Below are 23,606 nucleotides of genomic sequence, written 5' to 3'. Positions count from 1 at the left end.
GAGTCCAAAAACATTCCCTGGTTAAAGGGGATTTTTTTTCAGAGGAGAGGCCCTGACAGGGCAGGGACAGGACTGGTTATGGGGGACTAAGACTGTTGACTACACACACCATCACGCAAACCACTTCCACAGTGGAACAGAGTGAGCTGTAAAACAGTGCATGCCATTGCTGCCCCAAAGGAGGGATGTTAGTATCTGTGGTGGCTGATGGGGGCAAGGAAGCTCAGGCATCTGCTGCTGAGCATGAGGGAAGGGAGGACACTACCAGCCCCACATGTAAGCAAGGGAAACGTGAAACAGGCAGACAGCAACAGCCTACATGAAAACACGTCCACCGTCTTACTGCTCTACCTCTACTCCATTGAGTAGAGCTAGTTAGCTCTCCAAGCTGATCTCTGCAGAGCCATTTTCCCCTCCTTCCACCCCCTTCCAGCACTGTAGCAGCACTTAGAAGTAACTATCCAAAGCTTCACRGCCAAGATGAAATATGCAGCCAAGGGAACACCCACATGTGTTATTCAAGCACTCTTCCCTCACAGATGCGTATCTATATAAGCAAACTGTATGTATTGGGCTGCTTCTCTGCTCCCCAGCTCCTTAAACTGTAAAAGCTCCTTGTCTGTATAGGACCCAACAGGTGGAGCTTATACCTATAGCTGGTCGATTTTCAAGGATCACCTCCACCAAGCTCAAGAATGGTCCATCCCAATGAGCAGGAAGTCAAGCAAGAGTGGCAAGATGCCTGCATGAATGAACAAGGAGCTGCTCGGAAAACTTGAGTAAAAAGGAAGCATACAAGGGATGGCAGAAGGGACAGGTGACCTGGGAAGAACATAGAGCCACTGTCCAAGTGCACAGGGATGGGGCTAGGAAAGTCAAAGMCCATCTGGAGTTGAATCTGGCTAGGGATGCGAAGAGCRACAAGAAAGGCTTTCACAGGTACATCAGCAGCAAAAGGAAGAGCAGGAAAAACACAGGCCCACTGCTGAAAGGGGCAGGAGACTCAGTGACAAAGGAGTGCTCAGTCAGGCAGCTGAAAATGGCATCTGAATAACACCGTATCCCGCAGCTCGGCGCCGGGCATCGCTCCAATGCCGTTTGGCGTGAAGCACAGCCCAAGTGCTGCTGATGGCCTTTCTTTCCATGGCACCATGAGTTTCCCTCAGAGGTCTCCCAAAAAAGTCTTGACTCAGCTGGACCCCGCTTACTCTGCAAGACTGAGCCAGGACCCAATGTGAGAGGCCATTTCAGGTAACCACCGATGGTGCAAACTTCTCCAAGAACCCAAATAGTGCCATTCTTCTTAAAGAACTTGAGAGCAGTCTTATCAGCATAATTACATATTCCAGCTACTGTAAGCAACTCTCTCAGTCAGCCAGTTATTGCAATGAATTATCTGCACATAAAAGGTTGGGTGTAAGAACTACCTACAGTTCATTATTTTCAGAGCAAGTGTTGTTTGTGTCAGTACAGGGAAAAAAAGGTCCTTAGCTCTCCGTTTTTTAAAATATTACCAGGATATATAGGGTTGCTCAGGAAATATTTTTTTAATAACAACTTCACCTAACGTGATAGATCTGTTGTATCTTTTCTGCCCCAAAACTTGTTCTTTTCTGTCTGACTGTCTCAGCCATCACTGCTATTAGGAGCATTATTACTATACTAATGTCTGTGCAGCTGCAGAAAATTAGAGTTAACCACTGGGGAAATTCAAATCCGCAACTGATGCATTAATCCTCCGATTCCAGGGGTGTGAGGTGAATGGGAATATAACACTTGCTTCTCCAGCCCCCCTCTGCTAGCCTGGCTGCCCTTCTCCGCACCCGAAGCCCCTCTGAGAAGCCGTGCACGGCCTCTCTGAACCGGTCGCAGGATGACACAGCAAAGAAAGTTCGGGGCAACGGCTCGGCAGTGAAGCAGGGACAGAGCAGCTGGAGGGAGAATCCTGTCGGGGCCCATCAAAGCCCGCTGCTCCTCTGGGTTCATTACCGCCACCTCCTAAAGTGTCGTTCCAAGACATCGCCAGACACCAGATTTGTCACAGCAACCGTCACCTCCTTCGGTATCGGCGACGTGCCAGGAGAAAGCACCCTGCACCGCAGGCTGCCCTTGAGAACCTGCATTCGAGCAGACTCCCAAGGGCCCCCAGGACAACGTTATAAAGCCGTAGAAATTTCATTCAGTAGAATTTTGTTCGGTGTTGAATCATCCTTACGGCTGGGCTTTTAGAGCAGAACGCCAGGATTCATTTAATTAGTGAGCTCGTTTCTGAGTTTATTTTTAAGCCCAATAAGAGCAAATGGCTGAGACGACTGTCTTTCAATGCAAAGCAAAGCGTTAGGCCATGCCAATACAGTGAATAATCTGAAGCTATGGTCATGCCAGCAGTGTAGACTTGGCCATGCATACCAATATCAAGATGAGTTTTTTGGGTTGAGGTGTTTGAACCCAGTTAAAATGGTGGAATTTCAAAGGCAGACAGATCCTCGGGCTATTCTGAAAGATTCTGCAAATCTTTCTAGCTCATTCCCACTGTCCTTGGGGGACCATTGGGTGCTGCACATCACAAGGAATAAGACACAGTTTGCACTGAACAGCTCACAATCACATTTAAACTGAACACAGTAGCAGAAAAAATGGAATAGAGTTAGAAAAGTAGAAAAAGATGCAAAAACATGGGACTTCCTGCATATTCTGGAAGGTGCTGAGAATATTAACAGACCAGAGGGTTTTCCAGGATCAGGGCCCTACTCAGTGAGGGACAGGACCTGCAGTAGTTGCATGTCCTTGGCTCTACTCTGTGCTGGTGAACAAGAAAGACTCTGGACCCGAAGTGGTTTAAAGATACACAGATGGATGCAGGACTCTTTTGAATGCATCTCTCTGCAGCAGCAGCAGTCTAAGAATAGAGATATTTTTTTCATTAGGAGAAGAAATATTAAACTGATGTTAAGACCACACTATAAAGTGCCTATGCCTGATAACTTGGGTTATTTATTTTCATGCCAGCGTGTCTCTTAAAGTACACAAATAGTAAATTTTATAGCTGTAAGCTTACAAGACAAGTATAAATGGGCCCCTTTTAAATTACTTCATGTTCCACTGTTTCTGCTTTCACTATAGCATATTTGCAACAGGAGAATAATACCAAACTAAAAGTGGCATCATGCTGCAAATCTTACGATCCTACTAAATCCTGCAACCCACTGCCTGAGTTGCTCTAAAATACGGAGGGCTTCTGGAAACTTAATCCCCATGTATGCTATTTCCACATAGGAGCTCACATTCAGAACCTCTCTCCTTCTTCTAGAAGCAGCCAAATGCCAAATCCGAGAACGAACTGTTCCTCATTTTTCCCAAGCACATAACTAGCAATTTACTGCGATGTCCCTGAACACTGCAATTTTCTGCAAGGAAAATATGGACTGCTTCCATGGCAACCAAGGCAGACTGGCACATAGATATCATCGCTGGGACGTGGATTAACAAGAAGAGACCTTCCAAGCGCGGGGCGCTGCGTGAAAGAAGGCAGAAAGCCAGGAGCAGATGGCTCCTCCAGCCACGAGCCGTGGGACTGCAAACTAAAAGGGAAAAACGAACGAGAGGTGAGCAGCACAGTGGCAGGATCACTGAGGCTAGGGGTGAAAGAGTGCCGAAGAACATTATTCAGCTTGAAATCTCTGTTATCTTTTTTCCCTAACTCTCCCAATTTCATTTGCAACCTTTTTCTTGTCTCCCATTCATACTGTTTTTCTCTCTATTATATCTTTTCCCTGGCCACCTCCATTTCCAAGTGTCTGCCCCTATTTTCCCCTATTCTCTGTCCTTTCCTCCCCTTGCTCACTCTCTGCTTTCCAGCATCCCRGCCCATTTTCTTCTCCAGCCAGCTCTCCCTCCCTCTCCGACACTGAGGGGTTATGCTGGCTTTTTCCACCCTCTCTGTCCTGGCATGACCAGGCTGTTTCCACATGTACACAGGATGGAAGGGAAGGATTTATGTCCTTGCTTCACTTTCAAAATTTGACTCTGAGATGGCTAGACAGAAAGCGCTACTAACACTCATAATAACTAGGCACTTGGAGTGCATTAAGAAAATGGCTTGGTAATAAACTCAAATCTGTTCTGGAGACTTCTCAAGGTGTCAGAATCTGTCACTTGAATGAAAGCTAATGGGAGCATTTCAGCTTAACCATCACCTGCTGCAACAGGATGTACAACTGCAAAGATTTTTTTAATTAGTTAATATTTCTCTCTTTATATTTCTTCCAGTTCTCTCCTGCTGAATACACAAGTGCACGCACAAATAGTTAGGTTTACTGCAACAAAGGGCATGGCGTGAAAATAAAATAAAATTGGCTCTCCAAGTCATCAGGCCCTGGGGGTTTCAGCACTTGGGGGCTGGAACAGGCTTTCAGGAGACAGAACTGCCATGTGAAACAAGAATGATGTTCACAGAAGGTCTGGAAGATTCATGCTAAGTTTAAGCTCAGTGATAGAAAGTCTATGCAAATTCTGTCTCCCTGAGCCACAGTGGAAAAAATGGTTCCTATACTGAAATCTGTTTGTGCACGTTACTTATGAACGATGATTAATTTTGTTCTCTAAGCCTGGGTCCTCCAAGCTGTGAAAACAATTTTCATGTTTAGCTAGAAAATTATACAAGATGTGTTTCTCACTGCAGGCAATTTATGAAACCCAACTGGAAGTACTGTAAAAATCAACTAGGAAAAAGACTGATGGAAGACTGCATCCTGGGAATGTTCATGGTGTCTGTCAGTAACAAGGCTGGGCTAAGAAAAAACAATGTTAAGAGATGGGACAAAAGTGAGACATGTTACAACTTTCTGGTATTTCAGAATTATCTTCTGCCTCCCAAGGTTGTTGGTTTTGCCGGCCATTAGGGGTACTTATTTTCAGGTTTGGATGCATGTGAAATCTCATTAACACATCCCTGTTTACATTCATTTTAAACCCAAGTGCCTTTTATTCACTGCTAAGTATAACAGAAACATGTGCCCTCCTTGGCCACGTGCTTCATCCATGTCTCCAGTGATCACGCTGCATTCGTAAAGTACCTCCACTTTTTTGATCTCCCCAACATCTAGGCCCCAAACGGAGAATTTCTCCACGGAACCATCCGCAAATTCGTCTTTTCCTTCTGGGAGATCCAGCCACAGCCTCTCCGTCTGCACATTCTGAGGACCCATGATGATGATGTACACCCGGCTGTCAGTGCTGGAGTCGAACTCCGTGCCCGTCGTGACAGTGATGTGATACGGGATCACTGCAAGAGAGAGAGAGAGGTTTAGTCATCAGCAAACCTGCCTGCGTTCACCAGCCTTCAGAAAATGAAAGTCTCGTCCCGAGAGAGGAAGCACTATTGCATGCTAAACAGTTTCACATCCCGTCGAATTCAGTCGGAGAAGGGATAACACCGTGCTGGATTGGGCTATAAAGGTGTATGGGAAATTACTTCTGGAAGTCTGCAAGGGTTAATTTCCCCAGACAACCTTCCTGGCTGCTATGAGGCTATGGGGGTACAACACAGGCCTGATTTCCCCCAATAGATAACAGAACAACAAAGAGCTTGAATCTTTATTTACACTAAGAGACCTTCCTGGAGATGAGACAGAGTGTCCTAATCTTAAATAGGCGATTGGACCAAAATGATCTTACACTCACAGTTCAGTGAAGGCAAATAAATCTATGCTGACTTCAAGGTAAACCGTCAGCACCTGAGCGTCCCTGTACAGCTACAAATGTTCTCTCTCGTGCTTTATTCAAGGCTTGCACTGATCTATAGGGTAGCTCAGGGTTTCAGCATCCCTTTGTAGGATGCAGGCCAACCGTGAAGCCCCTCTGTATTAAAGGGAGGACACTCAGCAATTTTATACATCACATGATGATATTTATTGGGGAAAAACCTTCAGGCCAAGGTTTGGGAATTAGCTAACTGGGTTTTATGTGGTTTTCAGAAATCTCAGTTCAGCTGTTAAAAAGGAGGAAGTGCCAGACTGCTTTTCAAGTGCTTTCCAAAAGCTCATTTGGGTAGGCCGAGCGGATGGTGCAGAATTAGATGATGAATACTCGTCTGATTTCTCAGAACATTTGTGCAGGGCTGTTCAAAACGTTCTGACAAAACTCAAAGCTCTGAAACTTGCCACGTCACAAGCTCCAGACTCAGCCTGAGATTTCATTATCGCCTTTTCACTTTCAAAAAGGTTCACAAACCTTGACTAAAACTTGGTTAAGTTTCAGATCATTTGGGACTGATATCTAATTTTCATTCATGGAGACGGAGACGATTTTGAGGAGCGGGGAGCTGTACTAGAAACTTGCAGCAAGATCAGAATATGTATACACGTCAGGGAAGGCATAAATTCATGGAGACCAAATCTGTTCTTACCTCTGGACTGACCAGAACCCAAAGAGTTTCATTCAACCCAAACTTTCAGCATCTGTGTACCAGCACAGAAGTGAACTAAAGATTAGGCAAGAATTATTCTCCCCTATAGGGCAGCATTCGCATTTAACTGTGCACGTCAACAAAATACTAGGCAATGCATTCTTCATGAAGTAACCACTGGAGCTGCTGCCACTAGCAGCAAATAAAGAGCCCAAGTAAAGGTTTGTAGGAAGGACACATTTTATAAGAATATGTCAAGGGGGGTCACATTCAAAACAACTCCACATTCCTCCTTTAAATAAAGCATATTTGAAATTAGGAGAAAATGGTGTTTCTTTTACACACTTCTTATCCTGTTCTGCTGGCACAGACTAAGTTCACAGGTCTACCAGCATTTCCAGCTCATGTTGCATCCCTGAGCGAAAGTGCTTGAAGCACCTATATTAAATATGAGAGAACTATGTGAAATTGTTAGCATTTTCCACTCTAAATAATGGATGCAGACACATGGAGTGACTTGCTGTTGGGTAGGGAGAAACAGTTTGCTGTTCTTTCCTATAAAAAGTAGAAAAATGACCCTTCTGCCCAGGGCATATTGCAGATCCCTCAGACCTTCTCCCTGGTTCCTTGAATACCTGTGGCAGAGCTCAGGCTGTTAAAAGGCACACGTGCCCGTCGCAGAGGTCTGAGTTTCATAAGGGATGTATGAACACRGCACCGCCTCCCACGCCACCTTCCAGTACGGAGCAAGGTCCCCAGGCCAGGCCCCACGGAGCTTCCTAGTTGACAGGACTTTTCTCTGTGCTCCATCCTCACATCACCTCCTGCCCCTCAGAAGTATTGACCCGCCTTGGGCACAGGAAACTCAGGATGGGGATGCTCAAACTGCCCCTCCCTTTCCCAGAAAAGTCCCAATGCCACGTCCTAGTGGAGCCTTCCCTAATCAACTAGCTAACAGCTGCCTTTTTATCTAGCTGGGGAGGCAGCTGTCTGGCTCTCACAATCCATCTTATCTGAAGTTCCTTTGAGATGCAATTCTCCTTAATGAGGCCGTGTCACCGCAACAGGGACGGAGGTGATGACAAGCTCCAGGACTCAGAGAAGAAAGACCACCCTGGCACAATGGGGATGACGGGAACTATCCCTGCTCTGTTGGAGACGGGTTCACGCGGGAGATGCTGATGGTTTACCCATTATTTGTGAAATTACATGGAATGCAAGCCTGGCAGATGGTATCCATTGTCTCGCCGCAGAAGTAATATCAGAAAGAACATGGGAATCACTTATTTTTCATTTGAGCACAATACGGGATTACAAAAGAAGGGTGGCCCCGAGACACATGGGTTACAGAGCAGGTCAAACAATGCACAGCATTACATGTTGTTCAGAACTTAAAGGCCTGGGACATGCGACCCAGATATCACATCACAACAAGCTACTGGGCATCAGCAGAGCTGCAGTGATTGTATATGTGAGTCCCCTTGGCCCATGTCAGCGCAAGCTGTCTTAAACTCCTAAGCTAAATTCTACCATTCTGCAACTGGCCCACTGTAGAAGTTTAAGATAACATTCATTGTTTTGCACTCGCTGTGGGTTATGAGAGCATTCACAGACAGTACTTGTGACTTGGCTGATGCTGAGTTACTTGTTAAAACATAGTATCTTAACCGTACCTCTAAACCCTTAAACTAAAACTAGAAGACCCAATGAAGGATAACAAGGAACAATAGCTGCAATTTAAATGGTAAGTCAAGGTATCAGAGATAGCTGATCAAAAGCTATATAAATACATAAATCAATGAATTCAGAAGTTTTCCTCAAAGTTTCCAATTCAGCTGACTGACACTGATCTTCTGGGCTTCCATCACAGTCAGGACAGAAACACGGACTGCACAAGAGGGTGGTACAGCAGGGCCCCAGCTCTATCTCCTCTGGATTGTCCTCTGAAGACACCAACTTCTTTCCCACTTCCTACCAGCAGCAATCTACCAAGATTAGCTTCCCTGCACTAATGCTGGCTTTTGTAAACACAGTCCAGAACATTTCAATTTTTAAAAGTTGTAATCCAGAAACTGACTTTTATCTTTAGCTTTGCTTTATTTGTCTCAAGAGACAGAGCCTAGTGATGAAACTCCACATGCTAGAGCCATCAACTGTTTCTGTCAGTCATTTCASATGAAACCTCAATCCAGGGTTCCCAGGCTTTGAGTGTCTAAAAGCCTCTGCAGACTCATCTCCCCTCTGCACATCTAAGACCATCCACGTTCTAGAAAAGAACAAATCCTCCTGAGTGCTCAAAATCAAAGCTTGTTTTCTGAGAGCCAAGAGACTTATGCTTAGTTCTTGCTCAGCTCCCAGTGTCCCAGTCCCCTCCCAACTTCACAGCAGCTGTGATGCAGCTATGTGCTGTAAGAAAAAAACTGCAGAACTGTAAAATAAATCACATTTAAATTCATGTCAAACAGACATCCCTGATGATGAGGCACTACCAGCATGATCCCGAAAAGGGGAGGCGGTTCAGGCATGTCAAATAAGGTCTCAAGAAATTCAAAGTCTCCTTTGTAAATTTAGGTCTAATATGCTACATATTGAGTAGGCTAAAGAAAACATGTAGGAGGAAAAAGACAGCTGGTGTCAGCAGCAAGAGCTACATTAAGGAATCATGGGGAAAAGAGCTCCCAACAGTCCAGGGGAGGCTGGTATTGGTGATAACATGTCTGCCTTGCCCACGGTCCCTTTCACTGCAAAAAGTGTTGCATACTTTAAGGGATACTTCAGACAAAATTATACAAAGCTTGCATAAATTCTTCCCTTAATTCTGCCAGTCTCTTGTTCAGAGAGCTGTCACTTCTCCTCACCTTTTAAGTGCTGTATGTGATGAAGTCAGTGGTGGAGGAGGAAAAACAAAAGCGAGTATGATTCTTTAGGACAGTGTATTTCTTTCTGAAGAGGCCCTAGGGAGGTTGTTGACTAGTTCCTTTTCCCAGTTCAATGGTCTGGATGCACTCACCTATCTTTGGACATCTGAGGGATGAGATTTGGGGTTGTAGTTGCCTGTAGAAGTCTCCTATACATTTATATTGCTGTGACAGCAAACAGCATATCCTTGAATAACCATCTACCTATTTTCATACTGTTCAAAGCACCACAGTGTTTGTAGGACTCACATCTGTTGGCAGTAGGGAAGTTAACTCTGACACTCTAGTGTGTTATAGATTTCCACAGAAGAGCAAGAAGAGGTTTAGAAACGCTCAAATTGCTGTTAACTTCATGGCTTATTCCACTGTTAAGGCCTGAGAGCTACAGGAAAAGCAACAAATGCACAAGCACCTGATACAGCCTTTCCCAAAGTCGTCACAACCCAAGGTGAAAAGCAGCAATTTGCTTTTCTACTTCTCCATGCTCTTCACCAGGACGAATGCATCTTTTTGAGACCTGAAAGCCAAGAACACACGCATGCATGCACCWAACATGCTGCTCTCTCACATGATCCTTCTTCTGCCATCTTGACCAAGCTGGATTTCTTCATCTCCTTCAAGTTTGCGTTGCTATCCTGGCTCGACAGGCTGACAGATGAGTTGTCCAGGCTGTTCCGTTCACCGTCATAGCTCTAATTACATGTACAGGAGGGTAATGAGGTTCAGTGCTCACAACGTTGTCAGCTGTTCCTATGTGCCTCAAAGAACAACTTTACAAGAAATCCCTGCAGTTTTCCAGGTAGCATTTTGCTCAGTGAAGCTCAAATAAACATGACTTCTTATAATTTATTGCAGGTCATTCATTTACCTCATCATAGTAACCTTGACAGGCCATTTTGGATGTGTGTTACAATGCAGTGGACCTAACAGACATTAACGGTGTGTTGTGACTTTTCTCTGCTATTTGTATGAGCCATAATCACAGAAAATTCAGGCAGATGGAACAGCAGATTTGCTTATCAGGGCATATATAGTGCTGTTAGACTAATCCACCTAGTATAGGTCAGACTGTAAAGAGAGTGCTGCAAAGTTGAATGATACTAAACATCTATTACATTAGAGGAATTACTGCAGATGCGTTTGGTGTCATTGTCCAATTAATGTGAGGCTCTTACCACACAGTCACTTAATTAAAAGAAAAAGATTAGTTTTCCCTCATTATGAGGGAATTAATATGAGCAACTGGGTAGGCACGACTGCAAAAATTCATAGCATTGTCTGCTGCAGTTTTATGAGGGGGCATATGGCAATACTCCTCCATGGTGTAACTCTTCTTACAACCATTCTGTTATACCCAGGATGAGTTTGGCCCAGTTTCATTAATGATAATTTCAGCAGTAACTTTCAATTAAAATGTCACTGTATTTTGTAAAGTGGACTTCTTAAATACAATGGACTTATAATCAGCTTTTGTATTATGCCTCACTGTATAGAAGCAGGAGAGGTCTATTAATCTTGTTTGCTAATTTTAATTACTGCATGTACCTTGAATTCCAATTAGCTATACCAGCCTGATAAAGCAATAGAGAATGTGCAAGTACAAAGGGCATTTCATTAAAAAACATTTTGCGCTTTGAGTGTTGACAGAGAAACTAGACTTTTGATGTTGGGCATGGGTGGAAAAAGGAGCTGAGAAGAGGAAGCCCACCCAGTCCAGTGAGGATGAGGTCAAAGGACCAATATTTTGGCTTGAGAACTTTGCATAGTGGAACCTGTTACCAATGCACGTTGCGGGCACAGTGAGGATGGCATCAGGGCAAAATTCTCTACTGTGCATCAGCAAGGCTTTGCTTTGGCTCTCAAATGAAGAGTTTCACTTGCAGTCTTTGATTTTTCTACTGAGACTTCAAAATGCAGACCTAGTGATGCTGGGCTGAGATGGGCCATACTTTGGGTACTTGTCTGAAAGTCACAAATTGATTTCAGACAAGTTAAGTCTCTAAAGAGCTGTCTTGGGCTTCAATCACATGAAAGGTCTGTTTTATATTTTTATTAGTAGTCATTAGTTGGGATCACTGTACCTGTTCATAAAACGTACGATCTATCTTTTTGTCCTCCTTCTTTTTAGAGAGCCAGCGTTCACACAGGAACACGAATGATTCTTCCGTGTCCTCGTCCAGGATTTCTACTTTTTCCAGGAACCAGTCAGGACTGAACATAGTATTGTCATGGCGAATCTTGATCTTGTATATAATGCCAAGGTCCACAGCCTGCATTGTAAATGTATCCTCCTGCAGGGTGTTCAATGGCAATCGGTTCAGTTAATGAGCTCTCAACAGATCATCTACCGGACAAAAGCAAATGATAACTATAGAGCACAACATGTGTTTAAATCCAGTCTCACTGGACAGTGCTTGATTAAAAGCTTTACAACAGGCTATGCAGGCATCTCTGTGCATTAAAACCATTCTGCAGGGGAGCACTCTGAGGTGTGCTTCTGCTATGAAAGGGGCTGTGCAAAATGCTGCTTTTACAAACAATTAGAGTGTTGAATTCCTGTCATTTTACCTCCTGATTTTTAAGTCAAAAAGTTCCCTTTTTAATCCAGTTAGGTTTGTACAGACAATCTGGATAAGACAATCTTTGCCATCATTATATCTGAGGAGCACCATAAGAGACTATGAATATGATTCATGGATTGACCACAGGGTGCCACTTTTGGAGTCATTTTGTAAAACACAGTCACAGCTTAAGACGTGTTCATTTATCATGCTCTGAGATGAATTATAGTATATACTATGTATGTGAAAATCAATTGCACAGAGTCTATGGGAAGGAAAGACTTCATGTTTTTTGTGCTCTCAAACCTGCAACTAACAAATTCAAGCAGGTTTGTATGGAAAAAATTTGTCTATGTATGCTCAAAATTCGCCTCTGTATCAGTAACTTCACAGAAAGAAAGATCTACTCATTTGCTGCAGTGCCTGTCTGTCATAATACACAGGTGACAAACCATAGATAGCATTTTAAGAGGTAATGAACATCATAAATGGAATCAATCAATTCATCCCTCACAGGAAAACTCAGCCTGTAAAGGCAGTCATGCACTTGTCAGGTTAAGGACTGCAAAATGGAAAGTGTTATCAACCCGTTGCATTTGTACCTGTCCTCTTTCAAACTTGTTGAAGTTTGTTTCAGATTTGCTGAGTTTTCTCTCTCCTGTGTCCCCCAGATCTCCATAGATATTTAGGAAAACATTAGCGTCTGTCCCAGCACCATAGATATCTCCAGTGAACACACTTATCTTGTATGTGTGAACTGCAGAAAGAAATAAAGACATGCAATTTCTGGACAGGTGGATTATCAAGTTCTATATTAGACACTGAATTTACCAAAGAAAATGGTCCCCAACTGTTCTACTCATCGGTCAGTTATTGGGGGTTAAAATGCTGATTCCTTTATCCTTCCAGGCTTCTGATGACAACCCCAAGGTTAGGGAACCACTGGACTGAAATTTGCTGACTTTCCTTTTCTATATCTAATCAATGCCTATGTATTGCTTTGATCACATAGCGTATAATTAAAAATGCAAAGAATCATTAGAGTTATTACTAGATGTGAAGTCAATGAGAGGTGAGGGAACTCAGCACCTTTTCATACTGAGGCTCAAGGGACCTACATCTGGGAACAAGTGATTCAGTGTTGTGAATTCTTAGTACTCCATCTTCCATAAACAAACTCCAGGGATTCAGATGTGCAATTACTACCGGAGTTAATGGCATGTATCTGTATAGATTCCTAAAACAGAACGAGAACAGGTTGCTGAATCCTTTTGCTCAGACGGTATTTAATTAAGGAAGTATTGGAGCTGTACTGTTTAAGTACCCTTTCTGTTTAGCTTGCTCAATGATGATTCAATAAAATCCCATCAAATCTTTAGTAATGTGCTTTACTAAACCTGCTAAATACTCCTATTTTTATATTGCTGCTCTTGTCCCAATTACACAGGGAAAACAAACAGTAACTGAAAGCATCCTTCCCAGGAAAACAATTAGGAACCGTGCAAGGCTCTGATTACCCTGGTGGCATACGAGCCTTAGAGAACGTCTCCTTGCAAATCCCAGGGCATTACAAATGAGGAAGAGGCACAAAGCCTTAGTTATGGAGGTGTACTACAGATGTTGTTAATATTATTCTCTGTACATTAATAGTATCAAAGAAAATGTTTGTATTGTCCCTTCCATACCTAGCTCTCTCAATAAAATGGGGCCTAATCTGCTTGGTAATCCATGAAGGACTTTCACTGATTTCTCTGAGAAATGGATCAGGATCGTCATTTGACGCTATTCATCAAGTTAGGTGCAATTCTGGGTTTTCTACTTTGCCTCTTCTCATTATGTCGTTAACTGCTGTACAGAGTTATGGCTTTGCACTTGAGAGACAACTGCTACATTAGTAATGAAGGAATCAATGTGTATATTCCGGTTAATCAGTTCATTCCTCTTTCGTCTTTGCTTGCCAGTTCTGGAGACCTTCAGGACTGAAATAAAGTCTACTGTGTAAAAGATTATCATTATAATAACATGAGTTGGAGTTTCTGTTGCTGTCATTTACACTGTGTTAGTGCCCAAAATGTACGAGGACTCATAGAGATATAGAACACTTCTGTCCCAAATTATTTATATCTAAAAGAGGACTTCCCAAACTTAGCCCTAGCTCTTAGCCAAAAGAAGCCTTCAGTTATCCAGAAATCCTACTCCACAATTTGCAAAACTTGTTTTAAGGCTTTGTCTTTAGAAGGAAAAAATAAGATGGGGATGCTGGTTAACGCCCAGTAACTAATGCAAGGTAAAGTGACATGAGTTAAGAGATCAAAGAAAATATTACATAGGCATCTAGCAGTTTTGCCACTTACTGTTATTAAAACTGCTTCTCTCTCCCTGGGAAAAGGTCTCACATGAGCTACCACGTGGTTCCTAATAGAGGAAAGAGCATACCTTCCTCTGCTAGAGGCACAGCATAAAGGCTCAGTTCTCCTTTACAGCAAAGCCCCTTTTCACTTCCCTGGCAATGAAAAGCACTTAAAATTCATATAAATTCCACCCTGACAATGGTGTACTGTAAATGCAAATCAGATTCTGAGAGAAAAGAAACATAGAAATGAATGATTTTCTCTGTTGAATCATCTTGTTACCAGATGCAAGGACCATGAATGAAGATGGCAGCTGAATTCAATTTGCTCTACCCAGGATGTAAGAAGTTTCACAATTTCTTGCAAGGGCAGAAGGAGCTCAGGGTGGAGAAAGGAGGTCCTGGAGGAAAAAGTTAGAAACAGCCAGGCTTATAGGGAAACAAGGATCTTAGGATGAAGCTTCATGGAAGTGCTTCAGGTATCAGAGAGGTCAGAAAATGGAAAGTGAAATAAATGTGAACAGGTGGTACTAACTTTGCATCTGCTTGAACCGTGCTTTGCTCTAAAAGATTGGGTAAATAGGTCTCTACATACTCCTAGGATTATATTACCTTCTAATGGGTCTTCAACTTCTTCTTCTATCTGCTTTAGAGTTCCATCCTTCATGAGTTTTTCAGTAAAAATATCAGACGGTACCAGCTCTCTGATGATCTCGCCATCATCTTCAGACTTTGCAAGCCATCTTTCACATGGAAATGTGACAGTTTCCGAACCCTGAAGTAAACACAACAGAGAGAAACTCTTCAAAGCAAGCTGATCGCACCTCAGAATTTCTACTTTGAGCACCCTCTGATATGCAAACGAGGAATTTCAGTTCATGTACGTATGCATGTGTATGCATATGCAGACTTGAAACAGTATGCGCTGCAACAACCAAGCCACACAGGCATGGGACAGAGCAGAACAGAATATATCTTTATGTAACAGAATATTTCAGTCACTCAAAGTACAAGAAAAAGACATTCAGAGAGAGAGAAAAAAAGCACCGAACAGAGAAAAACATTCTCAACGGGTAAGTGAGACTGGCTATACGATCCAATAGACTTTTCCCTTTCTCATTTCAGTGGGCTCCAGTTTTAGATGCTGCAAATTCCTAATCAGGACTGCACTGTTCCTGCTGAAGCCATGGTTTATTGAGACTCCGTGACCCCTCTTCAGTCTTTACTCAGGCAACATTCCCTTTGAAGTCAGTAGGTGTTTTTCTTCTGAGTCCATGCTTCAAGATTTTGTCCTGTAATTCTGTGACTCAAGCTGGTTTCCAGGCAATTCCCATAGGTGCATTAAGAGGAGAAGAATACTGATTTAACTTTTGATCCTTTGTTTTGACTTTACTTTGGCAGAAACAAACATGATTTCTATCATCAAAGGAGCAAAAACAATAGAACATGTGTTTTCTGCTTAGTAAATAAAATCAATCCCAGACTACTCATTAAGAATAGACTACTTTAAGACCTCCAAAATGGTAAGAGGCAGGAGGCTCTCTGTGTGCTGGCCACCCCAGGCTATGTCTCCATAAAGAAATGGGCATGAGCCATCATGGAACTCGCAGAGCCCACAAGTCTGAACAGAAAAAAGTTAATTTTAAGCTCACAGTAACTAGGCAAAGGAAGAAAAAATGGCCTTTCCCCTACTGACAACTTCAGCATTTCTCTCCTTAAGTAACACGGAGGCTTTCTGTTACCTCCAGAACTCCACATGCCACTGCCTTTATGTAAACATATATAAGAATACCATCCACCTTAATTACTTGCACATAATTACTTATCAAACGAATGCAGGGCCCCCTTCTTTTTGCTATTTAAGTATTAAAAAGTTGATATATAATAAAAGAAGGGAATAGATCTCCCTGTAGCAATACTGAATACTGTTATCACTGTATAGCACCGCACGGTACTATCATGAGTTGCTGGATCTTGCCCTCCCTGCCGCAGTCGCTGGGGAGAAGTTGGTTGTGCACCTAAGACCAGCAGCCCATTGCAGTCACTGCTAACATGGTATGAACCAGACATCATACCACAGAGCCATACCACTTACCATCATACCATATCCCAGAAAAGGTGATCTGCTGGAGTTATGGGCCTTTTCAAATACAGGCTTTGGGTGACTTGCTCGTGTTTGCAGCAGAACCATCCTTTGAACCCAAGTAGCCCAACTCTTTTGCTGTCAAACACACACAATTTTCTTCTTTGATGCTCTCTGTACTGCTGTTATYTAACCCCAGACTTGCAATATATGAGACTTGCAATTAACCCCAGAGTTGCAAGTATTTTGCCTTCAGGGGTTATTTGTACTATGTTCCTCATTTCTGTGCTGGTGTCTGACCACGTAACCTATATTATCTTCCTGTATGCCAGGCTGATGAACAGCAATTGCAGTGGTTATCTTCCCCACTACAGCCTGGCAAGCGAGGGGCTCTCCAGAGCAATACATTTCAGTGCTGAAACTCACTCCTCCCATTAGAGACTCCTCTTCAGTCTCATCTCTCACTGAAGCTTTTAACTGCTCCTTAGTGTTGATAATGTTGGTTGTACGTGCCATTGATAGGAACACTGTTTATTTGGTAATGGGATATCTAGGGACTCAAGTGCCTGCACAATGGTGAATAATGTACAGCTGCTGCAAGAGTTGTGTCATTATTGTTAATCACCACGTCATTGCCACAGTTTTTATTGGAGTTTCCTTGTTAGTGATTGCATTAATATTTAAGTGACATAAAGTGCACTATTTTGTGTTACCCACGGTAAAATCCTCTTGTAGCTAGGAACAGAATTTGCTTCATTAAAGTTTGACTCTGGCCTTAAGCTCTAGGCAGGGTATGATAGTGTGCTAAAAGTCAGTGCTTTGCCCTCTCCAAGTTGTGACAAATGAAATACAATTATCAGATATAATTGGCATGCCTAGACAGAGCTTTATTGGCATGCAACAATTCAAGTTTGCTATCCAAGTGCTTTCAATTTAATCTGAAAAGTTACTGACCTCATTTTTCTTTTGCAGCATTACAGATACACCTAGACACATCTTAACAGTCTAATCAGGTAGCACAGCTTTTAGAAGCGTTGGCAGCATATTGCTGTCCTGTAGCAGGTCATAATATCCTGCGGCTGATCAGCAGCATCATGCAGTGCTCTGCTTTCTTCTTTTTTTCCCATGCCATAATCAAAAGATCAGCAGAATTGTAAATCTTTCCATTTCAAGGTGTTCATCGTTTTCCTCCCTTCCTCTAGCCTCCCAGATTTCTCACTATCTGTCTTTCAAAAATTGCTGTAATGACTGTGCAGCCACGCAGCCCCAAGCCCATTTCTGGGCTGATTGCAGAGGACCCAACACTGAACTCTGGGAGCTGCTCAAAGTGCTCAGTCAAATGTGGCTGTAGAAAAGAGGCCAGGCAGCCCAGGAATCTCTTTTCCCTTGGTTTCCATGCCTTTGCAGATCCTCCTCTTCATCCTTCCTAGCCCATGACCAATAGCAATATCACCAATAACAGTATCATCTTGTTCCTTAACCTAATCAAGCCGTACAAGATAAGGGTGCACCAATAGGCAGATAACAGGTCTGACAATAGTGGACTGGCAAAAATGTGATCATCAGAAGCAAGCAAAAGATATTTACTAGTGTAGAAACTTGTACAGGAGGATACAGCCTTGAATGTGATGAGGAAGGTCCAAAGCAGACCTTTAAGTCATTCAGTGAGGCAAAGAGAGTAAAGCATATCCCTGAAATTTTGAGGGAAGAAGCAAGATGAGAAATAGGTTCACCACACCTGAGCAAGCTGTGGGTTCACCAACATTAGATATCAGAAGCCACTTGAGGAAGCAGTAGATCTGAGCAATGAGGGTGGAGAAGTTGTCTCCTGTCAGCATGGGTGAAAGATGAAATCATCTCAGAAAAAGAGGAGAAAAGACAAATCAGAGGAGAGAGCCCAGCTGTTCCCAAATACAGCTACTCCTCCAATCCTAAACTGATTCTGAAGAGGTGATTTTCTTCTCAGCTTTCACTCACCTGCAGCCAGACTCATTCCTATCACTACAGCCAACACCCTAAAGCAGGGCCAAGGAAGAGCTTTTTATGTGGGTAGGATAAAGATAACCAGTTTGGCTACTTTGCCTTAATCCTGTTGACATGTGCAACCAAAAGTCCTAGGACCTGACTTGATGGGTTTTCTATGACCAATTCAGGGACTTGCACTGATGGGCATTTTGCTTGCCCTAATTGTACTGACTGCCTGTATTTATCCTTCCAGAACTAAGGGACTGATTTCTGGACTCCCAGTCCACCAAGCCAGCTGTGACAACACTGCCCTCAAATCCAGCATGCAGATCACTGCTCCCCACCAAAGATGAACAGCAGCAAAGACACCAAAAAGGCTGAGTAATAGCATCAGTGCCTTGCCACCATCCACTGCCAGGAGGAAATACATTTATTCTAGTCAACAGGTACAATGAGAAAAGCACTTTTTAGAAATAACAATTGCATAGTYTTATAATGAACATTTGAAGAATAAAACACGATAATAAATGCTTGTCCCCAGATCTCTAAGCTCTAGCAAGTTCATTAGTGTGCATTGTTCTTTAGGGATTCATTTTTCACTGTTAATCAAGTTTTGTATACTGAAGATCTACTTTGGGAAATGGAAGCAGCTGCCAATGGAAATATATTGCAGAGTGCCATGAATCACAGCCTACCTTTCCGTTTGGTAACAGTCTCCGAATCGTCACACGATCCAAATGCCATCCGGAATTCAGCCCTCCACCATTGTGTCCTATGCGAATCTTTTCAATAATGTCACCAACATCCTCCAGCTACAGAAAAAAAAAAAGGAAAAACTACGGCATGAACAATAGGTGACTTTCAAGACATTATTTTTTTAGCTTATTTCCTATTTCCAGTCTATATGAAGTCCCAGAAGGAGTAAACATTAAAAACAGCACTACTTATGCCCTAACTTGCATTTAGCTAATGGGTCCTCCTGAACGTTTATCTGAAAAACAAAGTTTTGTGTTGCACTACACAGCTTACCCACTGTAGGAGATGGATTCGGTTGCATGGCAGCAATCCTGCATCTCAAGCTCCTTTGTAGCAGTGGGAGAGGAGGTAATTTTTAGAAACTGCAATGTTATTGCATCTTGAATTTTCTTTTTATATATCCCTCCTTTTTAAACAATTATATGATTAGACGGTTGTGCACAGTTATAACACTGGAAGAATAGCTTTGAGACCAAAGCACAGTATTCACAGCCTGGCATTTTATAGTCTTGCTCTTGTTCTGCCACAGAATCCAAGTGCCGTTCTGAGCAAGCCAATAAGATCAGTATCTTAGGAAGTGGCTATTATTTTTTATGCCTCACCTTATTACTTAAGTAACTTGTCACTATTTCATTACTTTTAAGCCACCTCCCTTCCAAAGGCTTCAATAGGAAAAATAGCATTTGCTCCTATGCAGCATCTTTTGATTATTTTTGTGCAAGCTTTTGTACACTTGGGCTTTAAAAATCCAAAGCTGGCTGCAAAACTCCTTTGCACGTAGGAGAAGCATGCTCAGCTGTCTTTCTGTCCGTAAGGGCTTGAAATCTTTTGTTCTTGCAAACTTTTAAAAAAATGAACTTCTCAATTTATACCACTGGACACCACTCCCTGCTTCACTTCCCAGCTGACAAAATTGCCACATCCTGAAGCAAAGACATCAGTGATTTTAGGAGACTCCTGGACTCATTAGGGCTGACCGTAGTACTCAAGGAGTTCCCACTCCAACAGATCTGATTTGGTTTCACAGATCTTGCCCTGGCTTTAGACAGCATCAACACCAACTGCAAAATAATTAAATGTTCCAAATTCATTTCTAAAATTCATGCATGTACACACGTATACACTTGGGGAAATGATGTTATTCCTCCTCTGTCCTGTCCAAATATTCATCTTTCAATGAGGCTTTCAATCAACACATAGCAATAATATTCTTGTTAAAAAATGAGTGTTTTTCACTCTGCTATAGGCATCTTCTGCAAATCATCACTTGGGAGCATAGCTGAGACCCATCTCTGACTTTTTGTGCCTCTTTTGCAAATACAAAATGCAGGGTAATAAAAGCACTAAGACAAACAGGCAATTCTCAGCCTGGATTTCCTGAGATCYCTAAATTGTTTTCAAGGTCTACTGAGCTCCAAATTATGGCTCTACACATTTAGGTGAGAGAAGAATATATTTTGCTTTATCCCCCCTCCTGCAGCAAGAGGAATTGGTGAAGAAAAAATGAAGTTTGGGGACAGGTTAATATGATGTTATAAATCTAGAGAGCAAACTGCATTTCCACTTGCTACATCTAAGAAAAGTACTGATGTTTCAGAATCTATCAAAACCAAAATAAATCTTATGAAATAAAGAAATAACAATAACAGTTTAAGATTTATACCTACGGATAACTGCAACTTCTGTCATGAAAGTCTCTGTGGAAACCCCACCAAATTAAGTCTTATTCTCTGTTTTTATGGAATCACGCTGGGGCTTCATTTTATGATTCATGCCCTTGTGGGCTGGAAGTATTTTAATTTGTTAAAAAGTTTGTTTTAATATTTCCCTTCAATTATTTTACAAAAACAAACCAAACTTAAAACATAGGCAGGCTCTAAGGTGCTCGGTGAAGTCAGTGTCAGTGTTGCACCCAGGGAGGGAAGGGGAGGACATTAAGCAGTGCCAAAAGAGTAGGCCAGAGCAGGACTGCTGTATTTTCACTTCTCACAAATTCTCAACAATAGAAACTTATTATGAAAAGGAATTGTTGAGTATCGTAGGTGTAGATGAGCACCCTGACCTATATGCACAGGTTCACTACCTGCATATGCATGTGCAAATGCTTCAGGAAACACTTGATAGGGTCTTTCAAAAATTTAACCCCAGGTAGCCAAAAATCATGGTGTCTACAGCACAGTAACAGTCTCTGTCCAAGAAGACTGAGGTTGCCACAGAGTTGGAACAAATGAACAAACCATCCACCTCAGATGAAGTACTCCATAAGTAGAAAGCACTACGAACCAGGCCCTTCAACAAGATCTTCTGAAACTATAACATGAAATGACACTTGGAGACCTTAAATGAAGGCATGTAGTTTCAGCAATATCACAAACATTTGGTTCATGCCTCCTTTAAAAATATTGTGAACTGTGAAGGAAGCAAATGTGCAAGCACCTAAGGGTGTGAAGGACAGAGAGACATATTACATCCAGTAGCCACAGAGACTAAGACCTTCTCTTTATCTAAAGATCATGTATGGTCTAGGAAATGGAAGAGGTAAACTCTCCTACGTGTGGACCTTCCAAAGTGCCTCTCAGCTCTGTATGGAARGGCAAGTCTCCATATCCATGTATTAGGACATCTCAGTTCCATGATAAGATTGCACCAGTCCTTGCAATGCTTAGCACAATGTTAGGCCACAGGGACACTGTATGACGATAATTTGGAGTTGCTGCTAACTGGAGCCCAGTGAGAAAAGATTTGCTCCAGAAGCCACTAAGAGCAGAGAATTGAACCCAAGTTCCACAAGCAGACAACCCCTTCCAGTTCCCTTTTGCTTTCCCTAAAAGAGGGAAATTTTCCACTTCACTCCATTTTGTCTTCCTAAACCCCTTAGGGAAACCTCTGCTCTAAGATAAGTGCAAGGARGCAACTTTGATTTTACCTCCACAATGAACTGATTCACCGAGTTCCTTTCAAAATACATCCTTTGCTCTCTCTTGTTGAGGCACAGGGATTTCTGTTGAGTGCAGATCCCATCACTTCCATAGAGAACGATGAAGACATCTGCATCTGTGCCAGCTCCAAAGATATCGCTGGTGTACACCGTGATCTCGTAAGGGACAACTGATTCAGGAAGTGCCAGAAAATAAAAACAAAACCAACAAAAGTCTGTAAGCAGCAGACCAACGCTCCTAAGAACATTTTAATGAAACAAAATCTGGGTTAGAAAACTCAACAGTTAAAGAGGATGGGGTAGGAATCACACCTGTGGTTATAAGGGTTATCATGCTGCAAGTCAGATTCTGACTTTGGTCACTCCTATAAAATTTCAGAGAAATTTCATTTAACCCTATATAGCCAACTGACCTACATCCATGTTCATTTACTGAGATTTTGGGTTCAATCACTGGATCAGAAAATGCTCAGTATATTTATACCTGTCATCTAAAGTTATTGAAACATGATTTATTTCAACAGCTCAAGTCTTAGAGCAAATCATGAATTCACAAGTTTTTGAGCAACAAGGCTGACAGATGAAGCTAAGCCAACTGGAGGCAGTATATAAATATTCAAGATAGCCTTGTTGGTAAAAATTCCACTATTACTTTCATCACTGAACAAGTGACAAAAATCAATCCAAGGAAAAGAAATAAAAGCCTCTGCTGGCCACTCTTTGATCTAGTGTTCTCACAGTAGCACATTCTGCTCTGACAGCATATAGTCCTTAAGACCAAGGTGTACTAGGTAAAATACTGCCAGATCAGCTCTGAATGCAGGACAATAAGGATCAAGCCCTTACGTACTTCCTTACTCGGTTCATTTGGTTCCTCCAGAATGTCCCACTGCCCAAAAATCTGATGCCTCCTCTTGTCTTTTTCTATTTTCATAGCTTCTCAATCCAGTGTCCCATTGGAGCATGACTGAGGAATAACAAGCCTCACCCAGGAATTAGATCAAGGCTCTGCTCTGGGCTCTGCTACCAATTTGCAGAGTATCCTTAGTCAAGTCATTTCCCACCTCAGTCTCCAAAGTGAGACAGCATTCAGCTCACAGAGCAGGAAACCTATGTTCAAATGCCTGCACATCTGATAAGTATATAAAGCTCCATTATACTCAAATGAGATCTAACCACTAAAGTCAATGTAGTTTGGAGAATGAGTCAGATGAGCAAATGGGGGTATCTTCCTCAGGGTTAGCTGAAACATTCTCCAGATTCTGGAACGTTCTGTGAATGACCAAATATCAATTGATAATAGTGGGAGATTAAACACTTTGCTGACATGAAGACRCATAAATTCAGGTGTGTCGGTCGGTAAACTGAATCTTACCCCTATCTCTCCTAATTCCTGTCTGAAATCCATAGAAGAAAAATGCTAGGTGAGACTTGGGCACCACTCATTTATGGCAGGGACTTCTCTTTAMCTCATCCGGACAAAAATCTCTGTGCTCCACATGGCTACCCATGAGCACAGCATTTGACACCCAGCACCACCATCAGGATCCATCCCCTGCCACCCCTCTCCCATACACCGCCTACCCAGTTTCCACCGTTTCCTGTCCCTCGATCCAATCCTTTTCAGCT

The 23,606-nt window shown here is 42.5% G+C and overlaps 1 protein-coding gene across 1 annotated transcript in view; it reads right to left on the bottom strand.

Annotated features, from left to right (window-relative positions):
• Positions 1-23,606, bottom strand: part of LOXHD1 (lipoxygenase homology domains 1) — a 126,332-nt gene that overhangs the window by 37,584 nt on the left and 65,142 nt on the right. The window contains exons 25-31 of the mRNA XM_026086443.1: positions 21,966-22,147; positions 18,979-19,095; positions 14,848-15,010; positions 12,488-12,642; positions 11,406-11,615; positions 9,893-10,016; positions 5,076-5,284 (exon numbers count right to left, since the gene is read on the bottom strand). Coding sequence (XP_025942228.1) covers positions 5,076-5,284; positions 9,893-10,016; positions 11,406-11,615; positions 12,488-12,642; positions 14,848-15,010; positions 18,979-19,095; positions 21,966-22,147 — 1,160 coding nt within the window. The remainder of the gene's footprint in view (positions 1-5,075; positions 5,285-9,892; positions 10,017-11,405; positions 11,616-12,487; positions 12,643-14,847; positions 15,011-18,978; positions 19,096-21,965; positions 22,148-23,606) is intronic.

Source organism: Apteryx rowi, unplaced genomic scaffold, assembly GCF_003343035.1.
Source record: "Apteryx rowi isolate R43461 unplaced genomic scaffold, aptRow1 scaffold_694, whole genome shotgun sequence".
Taxonomy (NCBI): domain Eukaryota; kingdom Metazoa; phylum Chordata; class Aves; order Apterygiformes; family Apterygidae; genus Apteryx; species Apteryx rowi.
Note: the sequence above shows the minus strand (reverse complement) of the source record. Positions and strands in the feature narration are given on the sequence as shown.